Here is a 23,768-nt window from a genome sequence, read left to right as displayed (position 1 = left end):
CAGACCGGTAGCTGCCTCTATTGACCTCCTCTTATCTTGTGCATGCCACACTGTATACTGTAGGTGTAGCGAAACACGCGACCTCAGATGGCCAAGCCAGACAGTGTGGCTAACCACCTATCACTTGGGTTGTGAATCAAGCCCATTTCTCCGTCTCTGTTCTCTCGTTCTCTCTCTCTCTCTCTCTCTCTCTCTCTCTCTCTCTCTCTCTCTCTCTCTCTCTCTCTCTCTCTCTCTCTCTCTCTCTCTCTCTCTCTCTCTCTCTCACACACACACACACACACACACACACACACACACACACACACACACACACAAACACACACACCTGATGGAACTTGATTTACATTGAGATCGCACATACAGTAGTGAATAGCAGACAAAACAGCCTTGTAAAACAACATGATAAAAAGAAAAAAAACATTACAGGACAGATGATCAATACTTTACATCACTGCAATCACTGTATTTCATCAACACACTGTAACACTGGGAATCAGCAATTAACATGAACACAAGCAATTAATGGGATGCACAAGTACCACAGTAGATTCTACAAATTCTTCTGCGCATGAAATGAATGTACATATTCATTTAAGCATTTGTTTCAGTTTTACATATTTGCAGGGAGCTGGTGATAGTTTACCGACTTTCTCATAACAATGACTGCATTAGGCTCTAGTTATTGTTTGACGGAGTTGGTACTTTGAAATATACATTGAAAAGGTATTTCTAAAAAATGAAGAACCTCCAGGTAATCACAGTCAAAACAGTTTAGAAGTACAGAACTGGACTGGACTGAACACAGGAAGTCTAGTTGCCTACTAGAACTGAACTCTGTTGGCACATTGGTGATGTGATGTTCATGTCTCTGCAGAGATGTACAATGTAGAAGTTGAGGTACTTTTAGAGATGTAATTACAACACTTGTGGTATGGTATTAATTGCAACTATGTAATAACAAACAACTAGTCTTGTAATTACATGAGAAACAATACTTCTACTTCTAGTCAATCAGACTGACCACATCTTATTCAAGATTCACGATTTCTTTTATTACATCTCATTATGTGTAATAAGAGAGTAACATTATTTGTGTGTGTGAGAGAGAGAGAAAGAGAGAGAGAGAAAGAGGGTGTGTGTGTGTGTGTGTGTGTCTGTGTGTGTGTGTGCGTGTGTGTGTGTGTGTGTGTGTGTGTGTGTGTGTGTGTGTGTGTGTGTGTGTGTGTGTGTGTGTGTGTGAGTGTGAGTAAAGGTAGAGAAAAAGGAAAAGAAATCAGAAAAAAAGCCTTCGAAAGCTGTCTTCAAAACTTTGTTAGTTCATAAACTGTTTAATTTTCAAAGCCAAGGATGGTAAAGGGCCAAATGGACCTTTTCAGTTTCTGTCTGCTTCTTGTCTGTGGGATTCGGTACTGGAGCTGTGGAGTGAGAGAGTAGCCCTGTGGTTCTGACGCGGGCCCAACCAGCAGCAGCAGCAGCAGCAGGCCCGGCGCAGCACGGCCCGGCGCAGCAGGATGTAGACCCAGGGGTCCAGGATCTGGTTCCAGGAGGCCAGACGCAGGCTCAGCAGGAGACGCCGCTCCTGCTTCTGGAGCATCAGAGGAGGCGGGGGAGAGGAACCCATCACCAGGGACTCCCCAACCGACAGCGAGATGGAAATCTGAAGAGCAGGCAGAATACAGTAGAAGCAGTGAGAAGTGATGGATGGATGGATGGATGGATGGATGGATGGATGGATGGATGGATAGATGGATGGATGGATGGAGATCTGGTGGGCAGGCAGAATAGACAGTAAAAGAACGCTGTGTTAATTCAACACTTAAAAAGCCGATAGAACATTTTCTAGATTGTATTAACACTGCATTTCTTGCTGTGTGCAGTAGTTACAGATAATGGATGGATGGATGGATGGATGGATGGATGGATGGATGGATGGATGGATGGATGGACAAACCGACAGAACAAGCAAGGGCATATAGAACAAACGGAAACACATACTCCGCTTCAGTGGCAATTAGGTGCAACCAGTGTAGGACGTGAAAAAAGGGAAGAAGTCTGGTGCCACACGGATGTCTTTTTTAGTTATTTCTTATTTATTTACAGTGCATTAGACTAACGTTTCGACAAAGCGTCTTCATCAGAGTCCTTAGGATCATAGGACTCTGATGAAGACGCTTTGTCGAAATGGTAGACTAATGCACTGTAAATAAATAAGAAATAGCTAAAAAGACAGAAATACTATCTACTCAGCCAGATCTGCTCACCAGAAAAGGACACCAGCAGACACACGACACCACATTAATCACCACGAGCTGTGCCATCATCTCCAGGTCCAGAGATCGGACGCCCACCGAACAGGATGTGCTGGGTGGACCGTGGTGCCGTTTGGCAGTGCTGACGGAGGCGGTAGTGATGGTGACGGTGGTGGTAGTGACAGAGCTCCTTGGTCCTCCACACCTTCGCCTGGCACGCAGTAGGGTCACCTGTAGTATAAAAAAGAAGGGCAGACAAGTAACTCAGATGGTAAGCACTGCAGATTTTATTGTTGATGGCCGGAGAAGTAATTGCGTGGAGACGCTAAGTATTCCAATCAGTATGCTCTGAAGTCATACTCTGATAATGTTGAGTGTCCCGTGACCCATTATAGAAAGGTTTACACACATGAATATTTCACTTCAGGAGGTCTTCCCCAGTCGAAATCATACGTGTAAAATGAGAATATAATAAAGGCATAGTAGTACATGAAGGAAGAACAAAGATGAAACTGAACATTTTTTTACACACCCCGCTCACACTGTTGCACAGCACGGACAGCAGAAGCGCCGCAACGCCCAGGCTCGAAAACGTCAGTGCCAGGGTGGCGTGGGCCGGGGTCAGCCGCTGATGCTGCCCACCCCCGCCGCTGCCGCCACCGCCGCCGTGCACCAGCAGGAAACACCAGGTGCCAGGGTGCTGTGGCACGTAGTTGCCGAGACCCAGTAAGGGCAGAGCCGCCAAGGAGAGCGCCAGCGCCCCCACCAGGAGCACCACCAGACGAACGTGCGTGGCGGTGGCCAGCCTGGCATGCAGGAAAGGCTGGAGCACAGTGAAATAAATGGGGTGTTAATATGCTAGAGTACACGACTTGCATAACTCCAGATAGACTATTTACAACACTCTGAAGAGTTAAATTACTGTATGAGTGGTGTCAGACGTCAGTGTAAAATTTTGCTTTTTAAAAATGTTTCAAGTGAGCGCTTTCGAGCTAGTTGCTCTTCATCAGCTTGAAAGCGCTCACTTGAAAAAAAAAATGCAACACGGGAGCAGTGTGCGGACATTCATCTTTGTTTCTACAGTATTCTGGCCTTTTGCCATGCACCTGCGTCTTGGATGTGCGCACCACTAACCTACAGTATATTCTCATAGCCTGGTTCTTAGCAGACCTCTCTGTGTTAATCAAGTAATTTGTTTTCTTTTGTTTCAAACATGTTAACGTTTTATCCTTTACCCGACATGATTTGACGGTGTGCTAATGTGACCCTCTGATGAAAACTGGAGGTACACCATCACAAAACAAAACTAATGCCTTGAAGACACAAAGATATAAAGGAATAATAGATAATACATCTATGGGGTTTTAATATTCTAATCTAGAGTAAAGTAACACAACTCTAGATAGAGTATTTACAACACTGTGGAGAGCTAAATTATTATACCAGTGGAGTCAAACATCAGTGTAGAATGTTGCACATGGCCAGCTCAATTATACAGCAAGGTGATTACCTGCCAACTCAGCTCCAGGTGCCACCAGTGTTAAATATTCTTTTTTTACATTCCATTGTTAACTCTGAAAATGTAAAATAAACGCCATTTTTGAGAGGGACCACTATTTTTGAGTGCAGCCTCTTTGCGTGGATGGGCGCGGCAATAGGCCTGTTGTTCATTCATTGATGATAAGATTCAACTACATCACAACATTGCTATGGCATTACAGAGAGCCTTATATAACTGTGGATGGATACTTACATTACAATTTTGGTGCCAGTTAAGTTATAACATAGGCGCTGTGGAAAGGGTCCATTGCCATATAAATGTATAAACTTATATTAGCATAAATATGATAATATTATTAAACTATTATTGTTAATAATAATAATAATAATAATAATAATAATAATAATAATAATAATAATAATAATAATAATATAGTTTTACTGTGGTGATGCCCAGGCAGCGCTCCATCGCCATGGCGCTACCCAGTAGCAGCGGGCACAGGCCGAAAAACACCATGCAGGCCCCAAACAGCTGACAGACAGGCTGCGACGGCTCGAACCGCTGGCCGGGAAGAGGGGGAGGGCGACGCCTCTGCTCCAGGTGCAGGTACAGGGCCAAAGCACCTGGGATCACCTGCACACACGCCCACACAGTGAAATCCCCAGTGGTAATTACTGCTATTGGCCTGAATGGAAGACAGTTTTATCCTAATAAATAACACTTTTAAAAGGTCCTATAATAAGGTCAATAAAGGAATGCAGTGTCAGGGTATGTTTCCTCTACTAGGTGTAGGTACAGGGGCAAAGCACCTGGGACCACCTGCACACAGTGAAATCTGCTGTGGTAATTACTGTTATGTAAGCCGGCCCGAATGTAAGACATTTTTTCCCGCATAAATAGCTCTTTAAAAAAAGGCTGTCGTCTTATGAATATCTCTACTGTGCTCTTTTATGAACAGTGTTCATAGAAGTGATACTGTGAATTGTGTTGTACTTAAATCTGAAAAAAGAACCAAGCAAAAGGGGACTGGGCAGAGGCGCATCTTGCCACCAGGCAAGGCAGGCAGCCGCTTGGGGCCCCCAAGCCCCTGGATGGTGAATAACAGCTCACACTGTGCTATATTAGTGGCAAATTTCTTTCAAATGCCCACTGCCTTGCCATTTCGCTTGGGGCCCCATCTGAACCTAGAGTTGCCTCTGGGACTGGGGGGTGGGGGTCAGTTGGTGGTCTGGTCTAACTGTAGGCTACTGTACTGTATACTGTTCAGTGTCATCTTATATTCGGGCCAATACAGGTATGTAAGATTATGCCTTACAGTTGGGCAAATACAGGTATGTAAGGGTATGCCTTATATTCCGGCCAATACAGGCATGTACATAATGCCTTATATTCAGGACAACACTGGTACAGTATGTAAGGGCATGCCTTATATTCAGGACAATATAGGTTTGTAGGGGCAGGTAAACGCTTGCAAAGATTCTTCCATTCAGAGACAGCTTCGTTTCAAGACAAAACTAACGCTAACCCATCTGCACTGTAAAGTTGCATTTACTTTTTGAATATGAACTTGTCATATGACTTTCCTATACTGTATGATATGAACTTTCTTATATGGCTTTCCTATACTGTATATGACCTTTCGGTAACATTTCTATGAAGCCCATACCTATAGTGCATTACGAGCGCATTTCTAACAACTTATAATGCACATTATAATTAGTCATAGAGCAACGTGACAGTTATAATGTATTATAAGCTCCTTCACTGCCTGTAGTTTATAACCACTCACAAGCACTCAAAACACCCTAAGATTTATTAGATTTTAGATTATTAGATTTAATTAGATTAATCTAATCTAATCTAATCTAATACAAGATTTATCATGCATAATAAGATAGATGTATAGTTATTCATGACTGTTGATATACTCCATCATGAAGCGTTATGAGAGTAGTCATAATGCACTATGATGATGATGTGCATTATAAGTTGTTATTATATGGTTGTGACGTCATCTGTCGAATGCTCCATTCATTTCAACGGGGCTCCCCAACGTTCGGACGTCTGTTATTTTTCGATAACGGACGGGTTGGTCTATAACAGACCGCTGTCAATGGCAACAAGACTTTTCACTGCTAAAGCGACTTTTCAACAAGACTCTAATCAGCTGCTGTGATAGACAGCACCCGTTGTCCTGGCTACCGCTGTCAATGGCACCAAGACGTTCACTGCTAAAGCCACTGGCTTGTATACAAGTCAGTGGCTAAAGCGAATGTTTCATATCACTCCGCAGGGGGTCCGGTGTTTTGTCACTCTAATCAGCTGCTGTGATAGACAACACCTGTTGTCCTGGCTAGCCTACCTAGCTGTTGCCTAGCGGTGTTCCACAACGGCACTGTTTTGTTTTGCGCAGCAACAATCTTAACATTAAATAGGTCTAAAGAAATGTCCCCGCATGTGTGAATCATTTAAGTATATCCATATAATAAGCGGGTTAACTTTCGGCGAGTCGGTCGCTTTGTGGAATAGCAGCACTTCAGAGAGAACAAGACCCCTCCGCTCCGCGTCGGGGTCTAAAGATTCTCTCTGTCGTGCTGCTATTCCACGGTAGCGACCTTCTCGCCGAACGTTAACCCTTACTTATAAATGTGCACATAATGCGCTATAGATATGGGCTTCATAGAAAGTGTTACTGAACTTTCTTAATGGGCCAGGTCACTGAGGAGCAGGGTACTCCTCCCTTCAAAGACAGCTGCGCTTCAAGAAAAAACTACCGATCTGTTCTCTTAAAATGACTTGACCAGTATTTTCTCTTTGAATATAAACTTTCCCACATGGGGCAGCCATGGCCAAGTGGTTAAAGCGATGGTTCGGAGTAGAATCACCCTAATGCCATTTGAACCGTGACACCCATCCACCTTTACACCCGAAGTGTTTTCTGCCGCAGGCTTACATCAACAGAGTTGACGTGTTATTCGATGTTTATTCCGGATAGCTTGACTCAAGCGCATATGGATACTGGGCACCGTCTCCAAACTTTCCCCACAAAAATAACATGTCATGACACCAAACTTCTACAGTATAACAAATGTGGTTTGTACTCACAAAAAGATGAATTTGAAACTTTGTACATAGTCCAGGAGTTTATTAGTAACAACACACGAGACGATTAGCTTTTCTGCTGCTAAACATCCGTCAACGTCACTTCCTCCAGCTGGGACTTTGTTGATGGAAACAAATACACGTGAGTCCGGAAGGCGGAAAACTCAAAAAGACAGCTTGCGCTACAACTAGAAATTAACCACTTCGGATTTAAATTTTATCACGTTTAATAAATAGAAGACGATGCCACACTCGTGCATATATCCTGGCTGTGGACTAAAACACAAACCTTACAATAAGTGGACAGTCCCAGCTGGAGGAAGTGACGTCGACGGATGTTTAGCAGCAGAAAAGCTAATCGTCTCGTGTGTTGTTACTAATAAACTCCTGGACTATGTACAAAGTTTCAAATTCATCTTTTTGTGAGTACAAACCACATTTGTTATACTGTAGAAGTTTGGTGTCATGACATGTTATTTTTGTGGGGAAAGTTTGGAGACGGTGCCCAGGATCCATATGCGCTTGAGTCAAGCTATCCGGAATAAACATCGAATAACACAGCAACTCTATTGATGTAAGCCTGCGGCAGAAAACACTTCGGGTGTAAATGTGGATGGGTGTCACGGTTCAAATGGCATTAGGGTGATTCTACTCCGAACAATCGCTTTAAGGAGATGGGCCTTAGTTTAGACTCTCAGCGGTCCCCAAACTTTTTTCCCCGCGCACCCCCTTTCACATTTCAATGTGGTTCGCGCACCCCCTAAGTGAATGTTGCACCTCCGCACATTTTTGGTAATCCTGATTTCCAATCGACCTGATGTTTTTTTCTGCCGTCATTACAATGGAGCTTATTGCATGACAAGTCCATGAGTTATAAATGTCACTTCAGATGGATCCTTCCATGATACAATTCATCAAACAATTAAAACCACCTGACGTTCATTAATGCTGGATAAAGAAAACACACATATCCACCATTGCTCTACTCAGCTCGCGCACCCCCTGGAGACAGGCCGCGCACCCCCAGGGGTGCCCGCACCACAGTTTGGGAAACCCTGGTTTAGAGGTTTATAGGTTTCGAATCACTCTTACACTTCCTATCTCACTCCATGGCTGTGGGGCCCTTGAGCACCTAACCCCACATTGCTTCAGGGCCTGTAACATATAATACCCTGTACCTAAATATCTGCAAGTCACTTTGGATAAAAGTGTAATGTAATGTAATGTAATGTAATGAATATAAACTTTCCCACATGAAATGGCCTGATACTCACTTGGCCCGCCAGGTCGCTGAGGAGCAGGGCGCAGGCCAGCAGCAGGAAGGGGGCCTTGGTGCGGCGTCGACGGCCGTGTCTGCGTCTGTAGGAGGCGGCCAGCACAGCCAGGCCGGTGAGGTTGGATACCACGCCCAGGCCCATGCTGAGGCAGGACAGGCCGTACGCAGGCGCACGGTGGGCGGAAGAAGAGGACGGTGTCGCCGTGGGGTTCAGAGAGCTGTTCTGAACCCCAGAGAAGGGAAGAGCCATGTCCTAGTGGTTAAGGGGATAGGTTTTAGGTCAGAGGGTTGCGGGTTCAAATCCTGACCTTCCACTCCCAACTGCACTCCATGGATGAGGTGCCCTTGAGCAAGGCATATAACCCCATCCTGTTCCAGGGACTGTAATCAATATCCTGTAAATGACTGGAAGTCACTTTGGATAAACGCATCTGCTAAGTGTAATATAATATAATGTAATGTAATGCAAATTAAAATAGCCTGATGTCCTGGGAAGCAGTGGAGGAGCAGATACTGGTGACAGACATCACCTGAAGGTCACGACATGGAAATGGATTGGTGGTCAGCAGTTTGGTCCCTTGGATGTTCTATTGCAATGGTTGAAGGTCTGGGAATAATGAGTAATAAATCATACCTAGTAAGCAAACATAAGATGTGCTTGTTTGAAGAAAAAAACAGGTAGGTACAACAAAATGTATTATAACTAGTTATTAGTTACCAGTTTAAAGGCATTATAACAAGTTATTAGTGTAGATGGTGTCCATTTTGAGAAATGGTAGCCATCTTGCTTTTGTATGTAAAATGTATTCTGTGCAAGTGTAGTGGAGCGCTGCTCCTTTAAGGGAACGTCTGACGCTGCGGCACACGTCACCACGCCGCTCGTAGAGGCTTATGGGAAGTCTCTTCATAAATACTGCCAGTGGCTAGTATTCGGTAAGCCTGCAAAGTCCCCCTTTGCGCGTTTCATCGCCACCGGCGAATGCTGTGGTTGCTTCTCCCCTCATCGTCGAGAGGAGTGCGGTGTCCAGTTCAGATCTAGGAGATGTGGACCATTTCTTGTCGCTGTGAGTATGTGGACCATCTCTTGTCGCTGTTTATGTGCTAGCCAGCGGCTAGTGGCTAACTTCGCGTCTGCTGTTCTATAGGTTGTGATTCCAACTTGGCGTCTCTTACTTGGCTAGAGTGATCTCTTGCTTCTCCACTGGCAAGGACTTCGGTGGACAATACCAACGGTTACCTTGCGCTTTTCCCGTCTCCTGCACGCCGGTATGTATTATAGTGGGTTAGCTTGTGCCTTTACCCAGCTCTGACTGTTTGTTTTCTTACCATGGTTGCTAACGACGGCCATTATTATGGTTTCAGCGTGTGGTCGCTACCGGCGCCTCGGCCGTGTACCTCTGTATTGGCACTCCGACTGTGAGAATTGCGCATCGGTGCACCCTCATCTCCGGGTAAGGTAACCTCTCGGCAGCAGAATCGTATGATAGTGGGTGTCCTGCTAGCTTGGCTAACGCTCTCCTCCTCCCTCGCAGGTTGTATCTGTGTGGCCGTGGTCAGACACACCACGCGTTTAGGTGCACGAGCTGCGACTTTTAGCCCCGGTTGTGTGGTGCCTCTGGACGCCGGGAACCCGTATCTCGGCTGCTGCTCCGGCCTCGGGAAATTGGACATTCGTGTGTGTGTGTGTGTGTGTGTGGGCGCTCGGCTCGGTGTGAGCTGGTGTGTGAGCCATTCCACAGTGTGTGTGCGTGTGCTTACGTTGGTGCGTGTGAGTGTGTGTGTAGGTAGTGATGAGTGAGTGTGGGGATACCTAGGGGACTGCACTGAGCTGAGCCTCTGGGGTTGGTTTACCTCATGTTTTGATTTTCGTTTTCTTTTGGTTGCTGTGCCTAATTTCCTTTTTTTTCATTATTTCATTCCATTATCTAATTTCTTATTTAACTGCATGATTTTGATTTATTTTGCATGGTTTGCTGTGATTTCTTGTTGTTTCTGTTTGCCGTGAATTATTTTTGTTTGTTGTGAACTATTTCTTTACTTTTTCTTTTGTTAATCCTGAGGTGTGCCATTCGCCCTATTGTGTTAGCCGTGCCAGCCCCTAGTGGCAAAGTCTGACAACCTGAGTGTAGGTTCTAAGGCCTTAGGCCTACCAGGTGTGTTGTTTATTGTGAATTAAGGAACATACTTTGGGGCAGGTGTTTACAGATCCGCGGGTGTGGTGGCAGCACACCCACCCCTGCACTTTACTGTGAACGTGAACATACTTTGGGGCAAGTGTTTATCTATCTGCGGGTGATTGCGACAGCACACCCACCCCACTGCACTTTGTGAATTGTGAGTACCTTTTTATATTTTATTACAAAGAGTGAGAAAAATATATTTTTATAACGCAAAGAATAATAAAGATTTGAATTATTAATTGTCACCACTGTCTCTGCCTCCATTGTGCACGAACCTGTGTTTGCCTGGTAATCTATTGTGCGGGTACATTGTGTGTTGGTCTGGGGTATCTGTAACTACCCCTAATTCATTTCCTCCGGGGGCTCCACCCCCGGGGGTGGCGTAGTCGAACTACTTCCTGTAACGGTCTCGCCCACTACACAAGTTTGAGTGTATTCTAATGAAGAGGATTCTAATGGTATTTCAAATATGGAAATTAATTCTAATGAGTATGGCAAAATGTCTCATTTCATCCTTTGCTTGATTAAGTGACCGATCCTTGCCCTTATTTGTTGGACAAAGCAAGAGGAAAGAAGACAATTTACCAGATACATATACATAAGCCTATACTCAGACACACACAGTGACACTAATACACACACACACACAAGCATGCACACACACACACACACACACACACACACACACACACACACACACACACACACACACACACACACACACACACACACACACACACACACACACACACACACACAAACACACAAACACACAAACAAACAAAGAGAAGTGGTTGCCACTGCCATATCACCAGCTGTGTGCTCTCTTCTCAACTTGAGTATCTCACCATCCTCATCATGTACTTGAGACAACGTCAGCACTCGGCCACAAAACACAAAACTCCTCTTATGTAGCACTCTTGTCTGTCTGTCAGCTCAGCTCAGCTCTGCTATCAAGACTGGGCTGGACCCAAAAAAAACCTCACCTGGGAATGTTTGGCTAAAACTGGCCCCTCACAAATACTACACACATCCTGTTCTATCCCCATTGACACAGTCCACTGTATAGTATATTGAAGATTTGACCAATGGGCCACCCCCTCCAAACTGTGGGAGAGTCTAAAAAAACAAACAAAAACAAACAAACAAAAAGCAAAAGTTGACTCTCCAAGAAAATACCCTGTATGCCAGATTACCAGCCCAGTCTGCTACTGTACAGTGTCCTCATACTTCTGCTTTTACAAAAGGAGAGAAAGCTCTCTGCTTTCACTTGCTGTGTGTCCCAATCTTACCTTATTTCACTGCCCAATCAAGTCTTGTCCTGTGGGCTATTATAAGTCTCAGGTTCTTGGAGCTGCTTATTTGTGACGAGAATGGGTGGTATAGAGTTTCAAAATCTATAACTTTATTCAATGTAATGTAGTCTAATACTCAAAAGGTGTAACAGCAGTTCATGGGGAACAGCATTAAATCAAATTTGCACAAATGATCCAGGGGCATGACAGCAAAGTGTCCCCAAACTAACTTAAAAAGACAATATGTCCCAAGTCTTATTACATAAATTGCCTAAGAAGACTATGTGTCCCAAACCATCTCATTGCGTATTTGGCTAAAAGGTGATAAATAGTGACTCATTCAAAACAGGCACAAAGACACCCTCTTCAAGCAGGTGATTTTCCTTATCTAAATGCAGCCATTTGATTGCTGCTTTAGGGCTCAGGAGTGAGCATTTTAAAATGTTTTTGCATCCTCATCCTCATTCTTTGGTGTGCAGTGCACACACACACACACACACACACACACACACACACACACACACACACACACACACACACACACACACACACACACACACACACACACACACACACACACACACACACACAAACACACCACACACACACACACACACACACACACACACACACACACACACACACACACACACACACACACACACACACACACACACACACACACACACACAGGCACACACATGCACAAACTTTTGTCTTCGCTTTCCGTGCTATTGTTTAACCCTCATTAAAATGCTTTGCAAGGAAAATTCCATTTTAGCCAATCCATAATGATAATGATAAGAAGTTCCTTTAAATGGCATTCGAGAAGAGGCAAATGGCAAACGAAAGGACATTCCGACATCGGTCTTAAAGCAAATTTACCTGTCTCCATGGTTCCCATCGCCCTAGTTCCTGTCTCCATGCTCCCTGTCTCTCTGCTTCCCATTTCCCTGGTTCCTTGTCTCTCTGGTCCCTGTCTCCTTGGTGCACATTTCACTAGTTCCTTGTCTCTCTGGTCCCTGTATCCTTGGTTCCTGTCTCTGTTGTTCCTGTCGCTGTGGTTCCTGTCTCCCTGGTTCCCATTTCCTTAATTCCTTGTCTGTCTGGTCCTTATCTACTTGGTTCACATTTCACTAGTTCCTGTCTCTCTGGTTCCTGTCTCCTTGGCTACTATCCCACTAGTTCCTGTCTCAACAGACAAAAGACTGGCTGCTAGAGATGTAGCTTGGAGAGTCATGGGGTAGATTAGTGTGTAGATTAGATATAGCAATAGCAATAGCAGTAACCTACAGCACATTATCTTACACATTCAATGTGTTTGAGAGGGAAGAAAGAGAAAAGAGAATATTATAGAAAGTATGGAAAAAAGTATAGAAAGTATAGATTTTTTTATAGAAAACTGAAAGTATAGAAGATAGCCTATTACAGAGAGCAGATAACTAACCGTACACAAAAGCCACTCCCAATAGATTAGATTGGTAGTTATATTGGAATAGGATTGTTAGCAGGGTTCGAATTAGATTAGTGAGTGTATTAGTAATAGATCAATATTTATATATTAGAGTTACTCACCCAGGGCTCTAAATCAGCTTTCCCTGCCCGTGGTGCCTCTCCCAATAGTATTAATATTTCATTAGTGTTAGTATTAGTATTAGTAATAGATTAGCCACTATTATTAGATTAGATAGTCGTATTAGTATTGTATTTACTCACCCAGGGCTCTACATCAGCTTCCCCTGCCCGTGGTGCCTCTCCCATCAGCTCTGTCATGCTCTCGACTCGACTGCAACAGCAGGAGTAGCACTCCCCAGCTCCCCCCGCCTCTCTCCCTCTCTCTTTTGCTCCCTTTCTCTCTCTCTCCTCATCATCATCTCTCTCAATTCCTCTCACTACTCCGCTTTCTTTGTATCTCTCTCCCTCTCAGTTTCTCCCTCTCTCAGTCTGTCCCTCTCTCAGTCTCTCTCTCTCTCTCTCTCTCTCTCTCTCTCTGCTTTCTCGGTCTGTATCTCCCCCCCCCCCTCTCTCTCTCTGTAATAACGGTACTTATTACATTACATTACATTACATTACATTACATTACACGTAGCCAGGGCTTTGAACCGGTTCAAGGAATGAAAACGAAAACCGGGAACTTTTTGTATTTTACAGGGAACAGAAACGGAACCGGAAACATTATTATTTTTAATGTTCTGGAGCGGGAACACTTATTTAAAAATAGTGGTAACCGGTTAATACCGGTTAATACCGTTCCTCAAACTAAACAAAAAAAGCAATTAATTTCCTGCACACGTTATCATAACGGCTGAGGTTCATGTCCTGTGTGACATCAGACATTCTCTGACTGAATGGAGAGAGAGCTGTGGATTACAAAGTCTCCGCTCCACATCTTAAATAAGAGAAACCACTGTCATACAAAAGGGCCGAGTTTCCATTGCATCATTGTAAGAAATTGCAGAGAAGCGCGTGTAAAGGGCACCGAGAATGTTCGGCGTAAATTGGGCATCCATGGCCGCTTCAAATATGCACAAACACAATGTCCATCATAGCACTCCCCGTGACCCAAGTCAGAGTGGAGCACGTATTTTCATCATTGAGGTTTTTTCTCCGCTTCTCAGCTTAAGTCATCCCTGAATGACAAAATTCTGGAGGATATTCTTTTCATCCCCTTGAATAAACAGTTTGGAATGTAGGCTGACTCATTTGCACTTCCGTCAGTTAGGCCTATGGAGAGTAATCAGCTGACAGGAACGAAATTAACCGTTCCGGGAACAATATTTTTTTGTTCTAACCGGTTCGGGAACGTCAATTTATTGGTGGAACTTATAACCGGAAATGTTATAATTCCGTTTCTGTTCGGAACGGAACGCTTGGAAAAAACTAACGGTTCAAAGCCCTGCACGTAGCTGATGCTTTCATCCAAAGCGACTTAGTTACTGGTATTTTAACCCTCCTGTTATCCTTGGGGTCTATTTGACCCCATTCAATGTTTAAAGTCTGAAAAATACATGAAGTACATAATTCTTTGGCTTCATCTTTGATGATTTTTCCTAAAAATATGGAGTCAATGTGAAAAAAGTAAAATTTCCACAAAAATGTTTTCCCTTAGTGTTGTACACATTTTGGTTACATCTGTGTTCCTTGGGGTCAATTTGACCCCAAATTATTTTAAGTGTATCAAACAACAATGGAACATCCATATTTTGCTGATACATGTTCCAATCTGTCTTGATTATGTCAAATACATGAACATAAGTTAATTAGAACAGAACATTTTGCTATATTTAGGGCTCTAATAACTAAGAATATGTATGATGTGGACAAGGGCCAAAACTAGTTCTAGGCAACTTTTGGGCAGTTGTTGCACATTTTAGCCTAGTCATGGATTAGTGTTTTTGGTGTGTGGACTGTGTGTGGGCTTTTTATGTCCCCAACAGAGCAACAGTAAATATCTCAGGCATAAACCGGTGCAAAGGTTTTTGCTTATACTGATTTTGTGGACATTTAAGTGGCTGGGGTCAAAATGACCCCAAGGATCACGGATGTAACCTAAATATGAGGATAACAGGAGGGTTAAGTACAGGATATTGGTTACAGTCCCTGGAGCAGTGTGGACTTGCCATGGAGTGAGGAATGAAAGGATGTGAACCTGCAACCCTCTCGTCTAAAGCCCATCTCCTTAACCACACAGGTCTCAACTGCTCCATTTATTTTCAGTATTGACATAACATTCTCCTACATTTCTTCCACATTCATATCTCTTCTTCTCTCTCCCACACCGTTTGGCTCTATACATAAAGATTTTGTTTCATGTCTCCAGATTGTGTAATGAAACCAATTTGCCGTGAAGAAGACAATTGACTGCTTCATGTCTCCAGCCCAGCGAGCTTTAGATCACACTAGCGCCTGCATTGTTGTTCTGAGGTACACAATTGGCTACGTGTTCCCTTCAATGAGCTGGTTAGAATAATAGGCCTACACTTTTTCATCCATCAAAACGGTCACCTGTTTGGTGCAACACAGTGCCATGAGAACAGCTATTAAGCATTGTAGTGTTTTCCAGTAGCGATAGCAACAGCAATACCAATAGCAATAGTATTTGTGAAGCACATTGTCATAAACAGTTGTCTGTTGTTGCTAGGATATTGTAATTTTCATGCTATAGTCTGGCTCCCCAGGCTAAGGAATAGGTGATTTCAGGAAAAAAATATTAGGCCTATTATACATTACATTGCATAGAATTAGATTACATTCAATTGCACTTAGCTGACGCTTTTAACCAAAGCGACTTACAGTTATTCACAGGGTATTGGTTACAGTCCCTGGAGCAATGTCAGGCGTGGACAGAGGGGTAGCGGTGGGATTCAAACCTGCAACCCTCTTATTATAGGCTATCTAAAGACCACCATTAGGCCAAGACTGCCCCAAAACATTTGCTCACATCAATGGCCCTGCTGTCAATCATGAATTCAAGTTGGCTGTGATAGAATATGCAAAATATAGTTAAAATGGCCACCGTTTCTATAGTGGTCTCTACATCTTTGATAGGGTTTCATGAGTCTTTTCACAGATGTATAGCCTGTGTGTGTGTGTGTGTGTGTGTGTGTGTGTGTGTGTGTGTGTGTGTGTGTGTGTGTGTGTGTGTGTGTGTGTGTGTGTGTGTGTGTGTGTGTGTGTGTGTGTGTGTGTGTGTGTGTGTGTGTGTGTGTGTGTGTGTGTGTGTGTGTGTGTGTCAGGGTTAAAGTGTGTTTGTGTTTGTTTCTGTGAACAAATAAGGAAAAAACAATTATGTGTCTGGAAATGAGAAAACTCTACTGTTCGATTGGCAGCATTGTATTTGCTCTTCATGAGTATAATACAGTAGAGGCATGCCTTCAAAAGAACATCAAAATGGCTAAATAATCTGCCTTTGATAAACGTGTTGGGACATTTATCTATCTCTTAATGCTATAATTACCTTCGCCAAAGAGGTTATGTTTTGGGTCGTTTTGGTTTGTCTGTTTGTTTGTTTGTCTGTCTGTCTGTTTGTCTGTCATCAGGTCAGCTCAAAAAGTTATGCACAGATTTGGATGACATTTTGGAGAGTTGTTGGAAATGACAAAAGGAACAAGTAATTAAATGTTGGTGGTGATCCGGATCCAGGAATGAAAAAAAATAAAATAGCAATTAAAAAAGGACAGGACAGGGCGAATTTTGACACTCCAATTTCGAACTCCACACACACAAGGCAGACTTGAAAAAAACGAGGTTGTAACATAGTCAAATGCTCTATCAAACTACTTCATTGGCGGAGGTCTGCACTCTCTTTCTACTTAGCATTTATTTCTTTGTACTTTTTCTCAAGCACACTGAATGACAGCTTTGCATGATAATGTACTGTCATGACACTGTGTTGCACCAAATGGGTGACAGAAGAAAGGGATCACAAACTAACAAGCCTTTGACACTTGCCCTGAGTTAGTGCCTATTTTGTTTCACAAAGACAGCTTCTGAAATGCGTTGTAACTGCACGGTGTGAATCCATAAGGGAGTAGGTAGCCTACCTGTCCTCTCGTTAAGACCCCCCCCATCCCGTCCACACAGCTGAGTCACCGCATTCCATATTCACCTCCCTGCCTCCACAGGAGTGCAAACCGCTTGGTAATCTGAAGAAAGTACACACATCTTTGGAGAGCCTTCACACAGTCAGTGACACAGCACACCGAGAAATGCATAACAATGAAGACAAAGTGCTGAAAAAGCGTTTGTGTGTGTGTGTGTGTGTGTGTGTGTGTGTGTGTGTGTGTGTGTGTGTGTGTGTGTGTGTGTGTGTGTGTGTGTGTGTGTGTGTGTGTGTGTGTGTGTGTGTGTGTGTGTGTGTGTGTGTGTGTGTGTGTGTGTGTGTGTGTGTGTGTGTGTGTGCAGCAGTGGGACAGATTTGCAGGAGCTGCTCATATCATATCTGATGTTGAGACAGGTACATATTGTAAACACCTACTATTTTATGCAATCTGTCGTGCTACAAGCAATGAAGCTTTGCACCTTCTCCCGCCATACTTCTCTTTCCCTCCTCCTTCTCTGGCTCCTCATTTCTTTTTTGTCTTCTCAGCCACTCCTGGTGAATCTGATTCTAGGAACAGGCATTCTCCAGATCAGCACAGTCACAGATGTCAAAAGTTTAAATATAAGTAGAAGTCCAAAAAAGATCCTGCAACAGTTTACTTCACTAATGTCACTGAGTAACTGGTTTACAGTTACTGTAGGCTAGTGGACCTGATTCTACACTGGTTTACAGTTACTGTAGGCTAGTGGACCTGATTCTACACTGGTTTACAGTTACTGTAGGCTAGTGGACCTGATTCTACACTGGTTTACAGTTACTGTAGGCTAGTGGACCTGATTCTACACTGGTTTACAGTTACTGTAGGCTAGTGCAGTGGTTACCAACCTATGGTTCGGGACCCAACCTATGGGTCGCCAAAGATCCACAGGGGGTCGCGAAGCCTTCTTGACTTTAAGGGGTTTCATTTTAAATACCAATAGCCCATGTTGAATAAATGACAAAGCATTAGTCTATTTAACTAATAAATGCATAGACGCAACAAAATGTGCTACATTAAACATTTTTTCTATTTGATCTATTTGATTTGAAGATGAATTGAGGAATAAAATAACTAAAATGAGTTTTCGCAGGAAACAGAGGGTGTCATGTGATTCCCTCTCGTGCGGGCACTCACGCAGCTGGGTCACCAAAGCTTGCAATGGTAAAAACATGGGTCCCTGAAAAAAAAGGTTGGGAACCACTGGGCTAGTGTACCTGATTGTACACTGGTTGGACCAAGTTTGTGGGTTTGCTACATAGGTGTTTTTTTATTTTTTATTTTTTTTTAGAAACAACACAGCCTCATTAGGTCCAGTGGAATAATTTGTGTAACATCTATGTAACATCATGTGCTAGTGTTGCACCATGAATTTACTTCTGCTGTTACTTTTACTTCTACCACCTCTGAAGATTAAGGACTGCACATCAACTAAAGAGAGTAGGCTAATGGGGGTGGGTCTATTGTGCCAATCTATGAGCAGGGGTGGGGAAGGTATTGAGGCCGTTTACGGCCCTTGAGGCCGTCTTACCCAGTTCTCGATATAATTTTAATGTTATGCGGTTTCACAAGAAATATGACATGTTTGTGAAGAAATCTACATTTACAATACAATTAAGTTATACTGTATTTTCAGCGGAAGGTGGCCAACTTCAGTATAGGCCTAAAGTGCAAGGTGACATCCTGGCTTGTGTTCATAGTATGGCCCTTGGAGGACAAATTTGAAGTGGCCCCTCAAATAAAGGTTTCCCACCCCTGATTTAGTGTGTAGATTCTCTCTTTATAGTGAGGGGCTATTCAAATGTACGTGGACATGTTGAAGTTTTTGAATGGCTATAATGTTCAGGGGAATAAGCTGCCTATATGCACTTGACACCTTCCTTGGCTTATTTGGACTCACTGAAACACGCTGTTATCAGAATGGCGATGACCATGTTGTAATGTATTACAAATTGCATTACAGGCCCGGTATAATGTTGTAGTGGTATAGTATGTTATGTTCTTTTTTGAATGGTTATGGGTCTTCAAACCTAATGTGATGCACTCTCGTGCAATCCAGTATGCATTTTTGCCTTTTAATGGTTTGAATTGATCTGCAGTTGTGGTTATCTGTTGTCATGGTGTCTTTGTTGTTTTCTGATTTTACGCAAGTTTGTCATCATGTCATTTTGATGAGTTCGAATTTAGTTTTTTTTATGGGCTGGAATTGCTTGTCTTTGATGAGCTGGAATTGCTTATTTTGATGAGCTGGAGTCATTTTTTTAAGTGCTCTATAAACTAACTTGACTTGACAATGTCCCTGAGCCTCTCTATTTTTTGTTTTCTCGTCACTGGTTCCATTATATTCATTTCTTCATTTCTCCTGCCATGGAAATGGGTGATTTCAGAGGCAGAGGGATAGAGATGTGGTTAGGTGGTAATAGCTTACAACCAGGGGACTAGTGTGTTCATTGGTGATATAGGCTACTTTGTAACGCACACTCTTTTCCCTTACCAGAACCTGAAATAAGTATATATCTATGCTTATATCGTCATTTCAATCTGTCTTTTTTCCTGCATGTCTGCTAATTCTGAAAAATAAACTGTGAAAATAAATTGCCTGTCTTTCAACACAGATCTCTGGGACTAGGCTACAATTGGATGTCCCACAATTTCCTCCAGCTAAACACGGACAAAACTGAAGTTATTATATTTGGGAAAAAGGAGGAGAGACAAAAGATTGCTACTGTCCTGGAAACTAAGGGGCTGAAAACAAAGGATACGGTTAAAAACCTTGGCGTCCTTATTGACAGTGACCTAAGCTTCATCAGTCACATTAAAGCCATTACTAAGTCTGCATTTTACCACGTAAAGAATGTTTCTAAATTTAGAAGCCTAATGTTAAAGCATGATTTGGAGAAGCTAATACATGCCTTCATTTTCAGTAAGCTTGACTACTGCAATAGTCTTTTTACAGGCCTCCCCAAAAAGACCATCAAACAGCTTCAATTAATCCAGAATGCAGCAGCAAGGGTACTTACTAAATCAAGGAAGTTTGACCACATTACTCCAATCTTGAGATCACTGCATTGGCTCCCAGTAAGTTACAGAATTGATTTTAAGGCACTGCTTCTCGTGTTCAAATCATTAAATGGAATGGGACCCACCTATCTGCTGGATATGTTTCAGCTCTATGCACCAAATAGGTCACTAAGGTCAACTGAGAAGAATTTGCTGGTAATGCCTAGAGCAGGGGTGTAAAACTCAAATTGACTGAGGGCCGAAAGCAAAATCTGGAACAAAGTCGCGGGCCGAACTCGACAATTATTTAAAAAAAATAATAACTAACATCATATTTGTTAGTTAAAATGTGTCTGCACATCCGGTGACACAGCAAATTTCATGTTCAAGCCATGTTACACTATACATTAATAGTGTATGTGGGCCAAATGAAATAAACATTTGAAATGATCTCGCGGGCCGAATAAAATGGCTCCGCGGGCCAAATTTGGCCCCCGGGCCTGAGTTTGACATCCCTAGAGTCAAAACAAAGTGTGGTGAGGCAGCTTTTAGCTTCTATGCTGCAAAGCTTTGGAACCATCTTCCTGATGATATAAAAAATGCACCATCTGTTGCAAGTTTTAAATCTAGACTCAAGACAAAGCTTTTTGCAGAGCAACTTAAATTTTATGTATTTAATTTTAATTTTTATTCTACCATATGTTTTACCGTAGCGTTTTTTCAACTTAGCTTAAATTATGTGTTTTTATTGATTTATTTCCATTTTCTTTTTATCATATGTTTTATCTTAATGTTTGAAATCTTCTTTGGCTTTTAAATACTTTTAAAGGCTCTTTGTATTTGTAAAGCACATTGAGTTGCACATGTGTATGAAATGTGCTATATAAATAAAGTTGACTTGACTTGACTTGATTAAACTGCCGTTTAAAATCCCAATACCTGATACTGAAATCAAAATAACACCGCCAGCCGCATGTTATCTGATCAGGAAAGAAAAAGACACACTGTTGTGAGAAATTAGTGCACATAAACATTTGATAATTTCAAAGATGACACTTGTAAGCATTATTATAAAAAAAATCTGAGGAGACAGATAGTGAAAAGTTATCATTGAAACGTTATCAAGTCACATCTCATTGTCGTGGGGGTGTGGGTGCCCTCCCCCCTAAAAAATTGATGCAGTTTCCTGCATTTTAACAAAATTATGTTCTGTTTCAGCACAATACGGAAACGTAATTTTGTTTTTTATTAGAGGACAATTCCACATTTCAAAGGACGGTTGGCAATCCTAATTTAAAGCCATCATGTTTCCTGGTTACCGAAATTCTTCTTTTAGACAAGATGGAGTTATCTTTTGTCAGTTAACACTATCCAGATAGTAAGTTGTAAATCAAATTCTTTTGGTAAATCCAATTATACTATATCTAGTCTTGCACTTCATCTTGTTACGTAAGCCAAGTCCATTTCAATGCTATCATTACTCTCGCGGAATTTCCGCTAGTTAGGCTGCCCATTAGCCTGATTAATATCAACTTTCTAATCTCTTCAAGACTTGGTCTGACCAAGAGCATAACAATTAACAATTCCCAAATAGCATGGTCGACATGCCTCCCTTGTTTTGCTAATGGTTGCATGCTTACCGACAAAGTGGGAGGGGTTCCTGATTTTTCGGGAGCTTAGAAACAATATTGTATTGCTCTTGGCCCGACTAGAAGCAACGCTTAAAGGTAACTCAAGATAAGTCACTCGCAACAGGTCTGTTTCCACATTAACCATCAGCAACTAAAGACTTCCTGTGTTTCGATGCAGTTTCGAACCGGGGACATCACGAATGGAAGTCAGGCGCTCAACCACTACTCTAACCGTCGAGCAGGCAGCCCGCAGATTAGTACTGGTTTTGTAACCAAGGGCATACACTCCTAATGTGGCGAAGATGGAGCATCTGACGACAGGGTGGTATGTTTCTCTTTTTTACTGTTATAAGTGGGTTGTGCGACAGATGGATGATACCACTCTGAGTATGCTGCATTTGAGCATGAAATGCATTTCACTATGTAGAAAATGAATCACGTTCAACTACACACACATGAATCACATGAGCTATGGACACCAATCACGGCAGATTCCTCACATCATGGAGGAGGTCTTCTGCCCAGCAGTAGCTCTTGTGGTACTGCGTGGCTGCTTGACAAAACTTTTGTTCCCGCGATGGTTCAACGCCATGTGACACGACTGCCGCGCAGAGGTCACTCCCTTCAACTGCGTCGTGAACGGCAATTCTAACCAGGATGCTTCATGCGGACACAGTGAGCATGTTCGCTGCCTTTTTCAACTTGGTTGAAGAAACGCCATCATGAACGCCCTTAATATATGGGTTAATTGTGCAGTTTGCTCAATTTTCATGTTAAATTTTTTAGACCCCTTCGTGGTCATACTAGTAATTATTAGCTCATAATTAAGTAAATATTCATTAAAAGATTACATTTGGCAGTAGACAGCACAGTTTCAATGAGCAGCATGGTTGCAATACCTTCTCTGGCCACCATCCTACACAGTGCACCTTTAATTAAATTCCAATGATGTCCATTACATAAGACATTCACAAAGCTTTGTTGTGCCACTTGTGGCTCCCCAAGACCTTACTACATCGAGAGTTTGTCTGGCAAATTGTGGGGTTGTGAGTACATTCATCTATGTCTGTGGTTTTTGACAAGAAAAGGTTTAGGCTACATTCTGTTAAATATAATTGTTATTCAACACAATCAGTTAAATATACACACAAACAAAGGGTAGCTTCTTTTTTCACTTGCTTCATGTAGGCCTTTATACAGTAAATTATAGTATGTACACATAGGCCTTTATTGCCAATTTTCTTTATGAATACTTGTTGATGTTTTTCATGTGTCCCAACAAAACTTGAAAGGGCAAAAAGGTACTGCTAGTCCGAAAAATGTGTCTGTGTGTGCTGACAAATACTCCCTCACTCCCTCATCAGTTGAAAAAATCTCTTTGTTATTGCTTGGGCGATATCCGTCATTACAGACAACGCTGCCTGCCGGGTTCATGCATATTGCATTGGCGCCACAGTTCATCTTTGTCCCTAAGCATTCGTTGATATCTGTGAAATAGTAGTGTAGCTGACAGTTCAGATTTCTTGTACATGCAATGAGTGTCAAGACCTTGCTGATATAAACCTGCCCAATGCATTATTAAAAAGTGTAGACCAAACACATTATGCTAGTTGAACAGGGCACACATACTGTACAGTACTGTATGTAGCCACATGTATCTAAAGTAGAAGTAAATGCGTACACTGGTAGCCTACATGATATTATACAGTTGTTACGCTAGTAGGTATTCCACAGAGCCTACTCAGGTACACAGACTTATTATCTTAGCAATTTTCTCCACTTGCACTGGTAAAATTATAATTCCTCTTAGATGACCTGAATCCATCTTTACACTGATAGTAGGCCTAACTGCCCACTGTGTTAAAACAGTTTGTATCTTCACCACATGTTGGGTGATCCTCATAGTCAGGGTCCTAAGGTCAGGGATTAACACACAGGCTAGATATGGCTGC

At 42.6% G+C, this 23,768-nt stretch overlaps 1 protein-coding gene across 1 annotated transcript; it reads right to left on the bottom strand.

Annotated features, from left to right (window-relative positions):
* Window positions 1–321: 321 nt before the first annotated feature.
* Window positions 322–21,890, bottom strand: ptger1c (prostaglandin E receptor 1c (subtype EP1)). The gene is made up of 8 exons (XM_063212684.1): window positions 21,125–21,890; window positions 17,584–17,715; window positions 17,150–17,270; window positions 8,130–8,384; window positions 4,195–4,386; window positions 2,785–3,075; window positions 2,265–2,483; window positions 322–1,660 (listed from the first exon to the last, which is right to left on the bottom strand). The coding sequence occupies exons 3-8, from the start codon at window positions 17,174–17,176 to the stop codon at window positions 1,376–1,378; spliced, it is 1,269 nt and encodes a 422-aa protein (XP_063068754.1). The 5' UTR covers window positions 17,177–17,270; window positions 17,584–17,715; window positions 21,125–21,890; the 3' UTR covers window positions 322–1,375.
* Window positions 21,891–23,768: the final 1,878 nt, after the last annotated feature.

This window comes from Engraulis encrasicolus, chromosome 2 (assembly GCF_034702125.1).
Source record: "Engraulis encrasicolus isolate BLACKSEA-1 chromosome 2, IST_EnEncr_1.0, whole genome shotgun sequence".
In the NCBI taxonomy this organism is placed as follows: Eukaryota; Metazoa; Chordata; class Actinopteri; order Clupeiformes; family Engraulidae; genus Engraulis; species Engraulis encrasicolus.
Note: the sequence above shows the minus strand (reverse complement) of the source record. Positions and strands in the feature narration are given on the sequence as shown.

Excerpts from the sequence above, each read along its gene's own strand:
- ptger1c (XM_063212684.1), bottom strand. The coding sequence starts at position 17,176 with ATGGGGGGGGTCTTAACGAGAGGACAG. Across the intron at positions 8,385-17,149 it reads GGGTCTTAACGAGAGGACAG|GACATGGCTCTTCCCTTCTC; the intron begins GTAGGCTACCTA and ends CTTAACCACTAG. Across the intron at positions 2,484-2,784 it reads TGTGCAACAGTGTGAGCGGG|GTGACCCTACTGCGTGCCAG; the intron begins GTGTGTAAAAAA and ends TTTATACTACAG.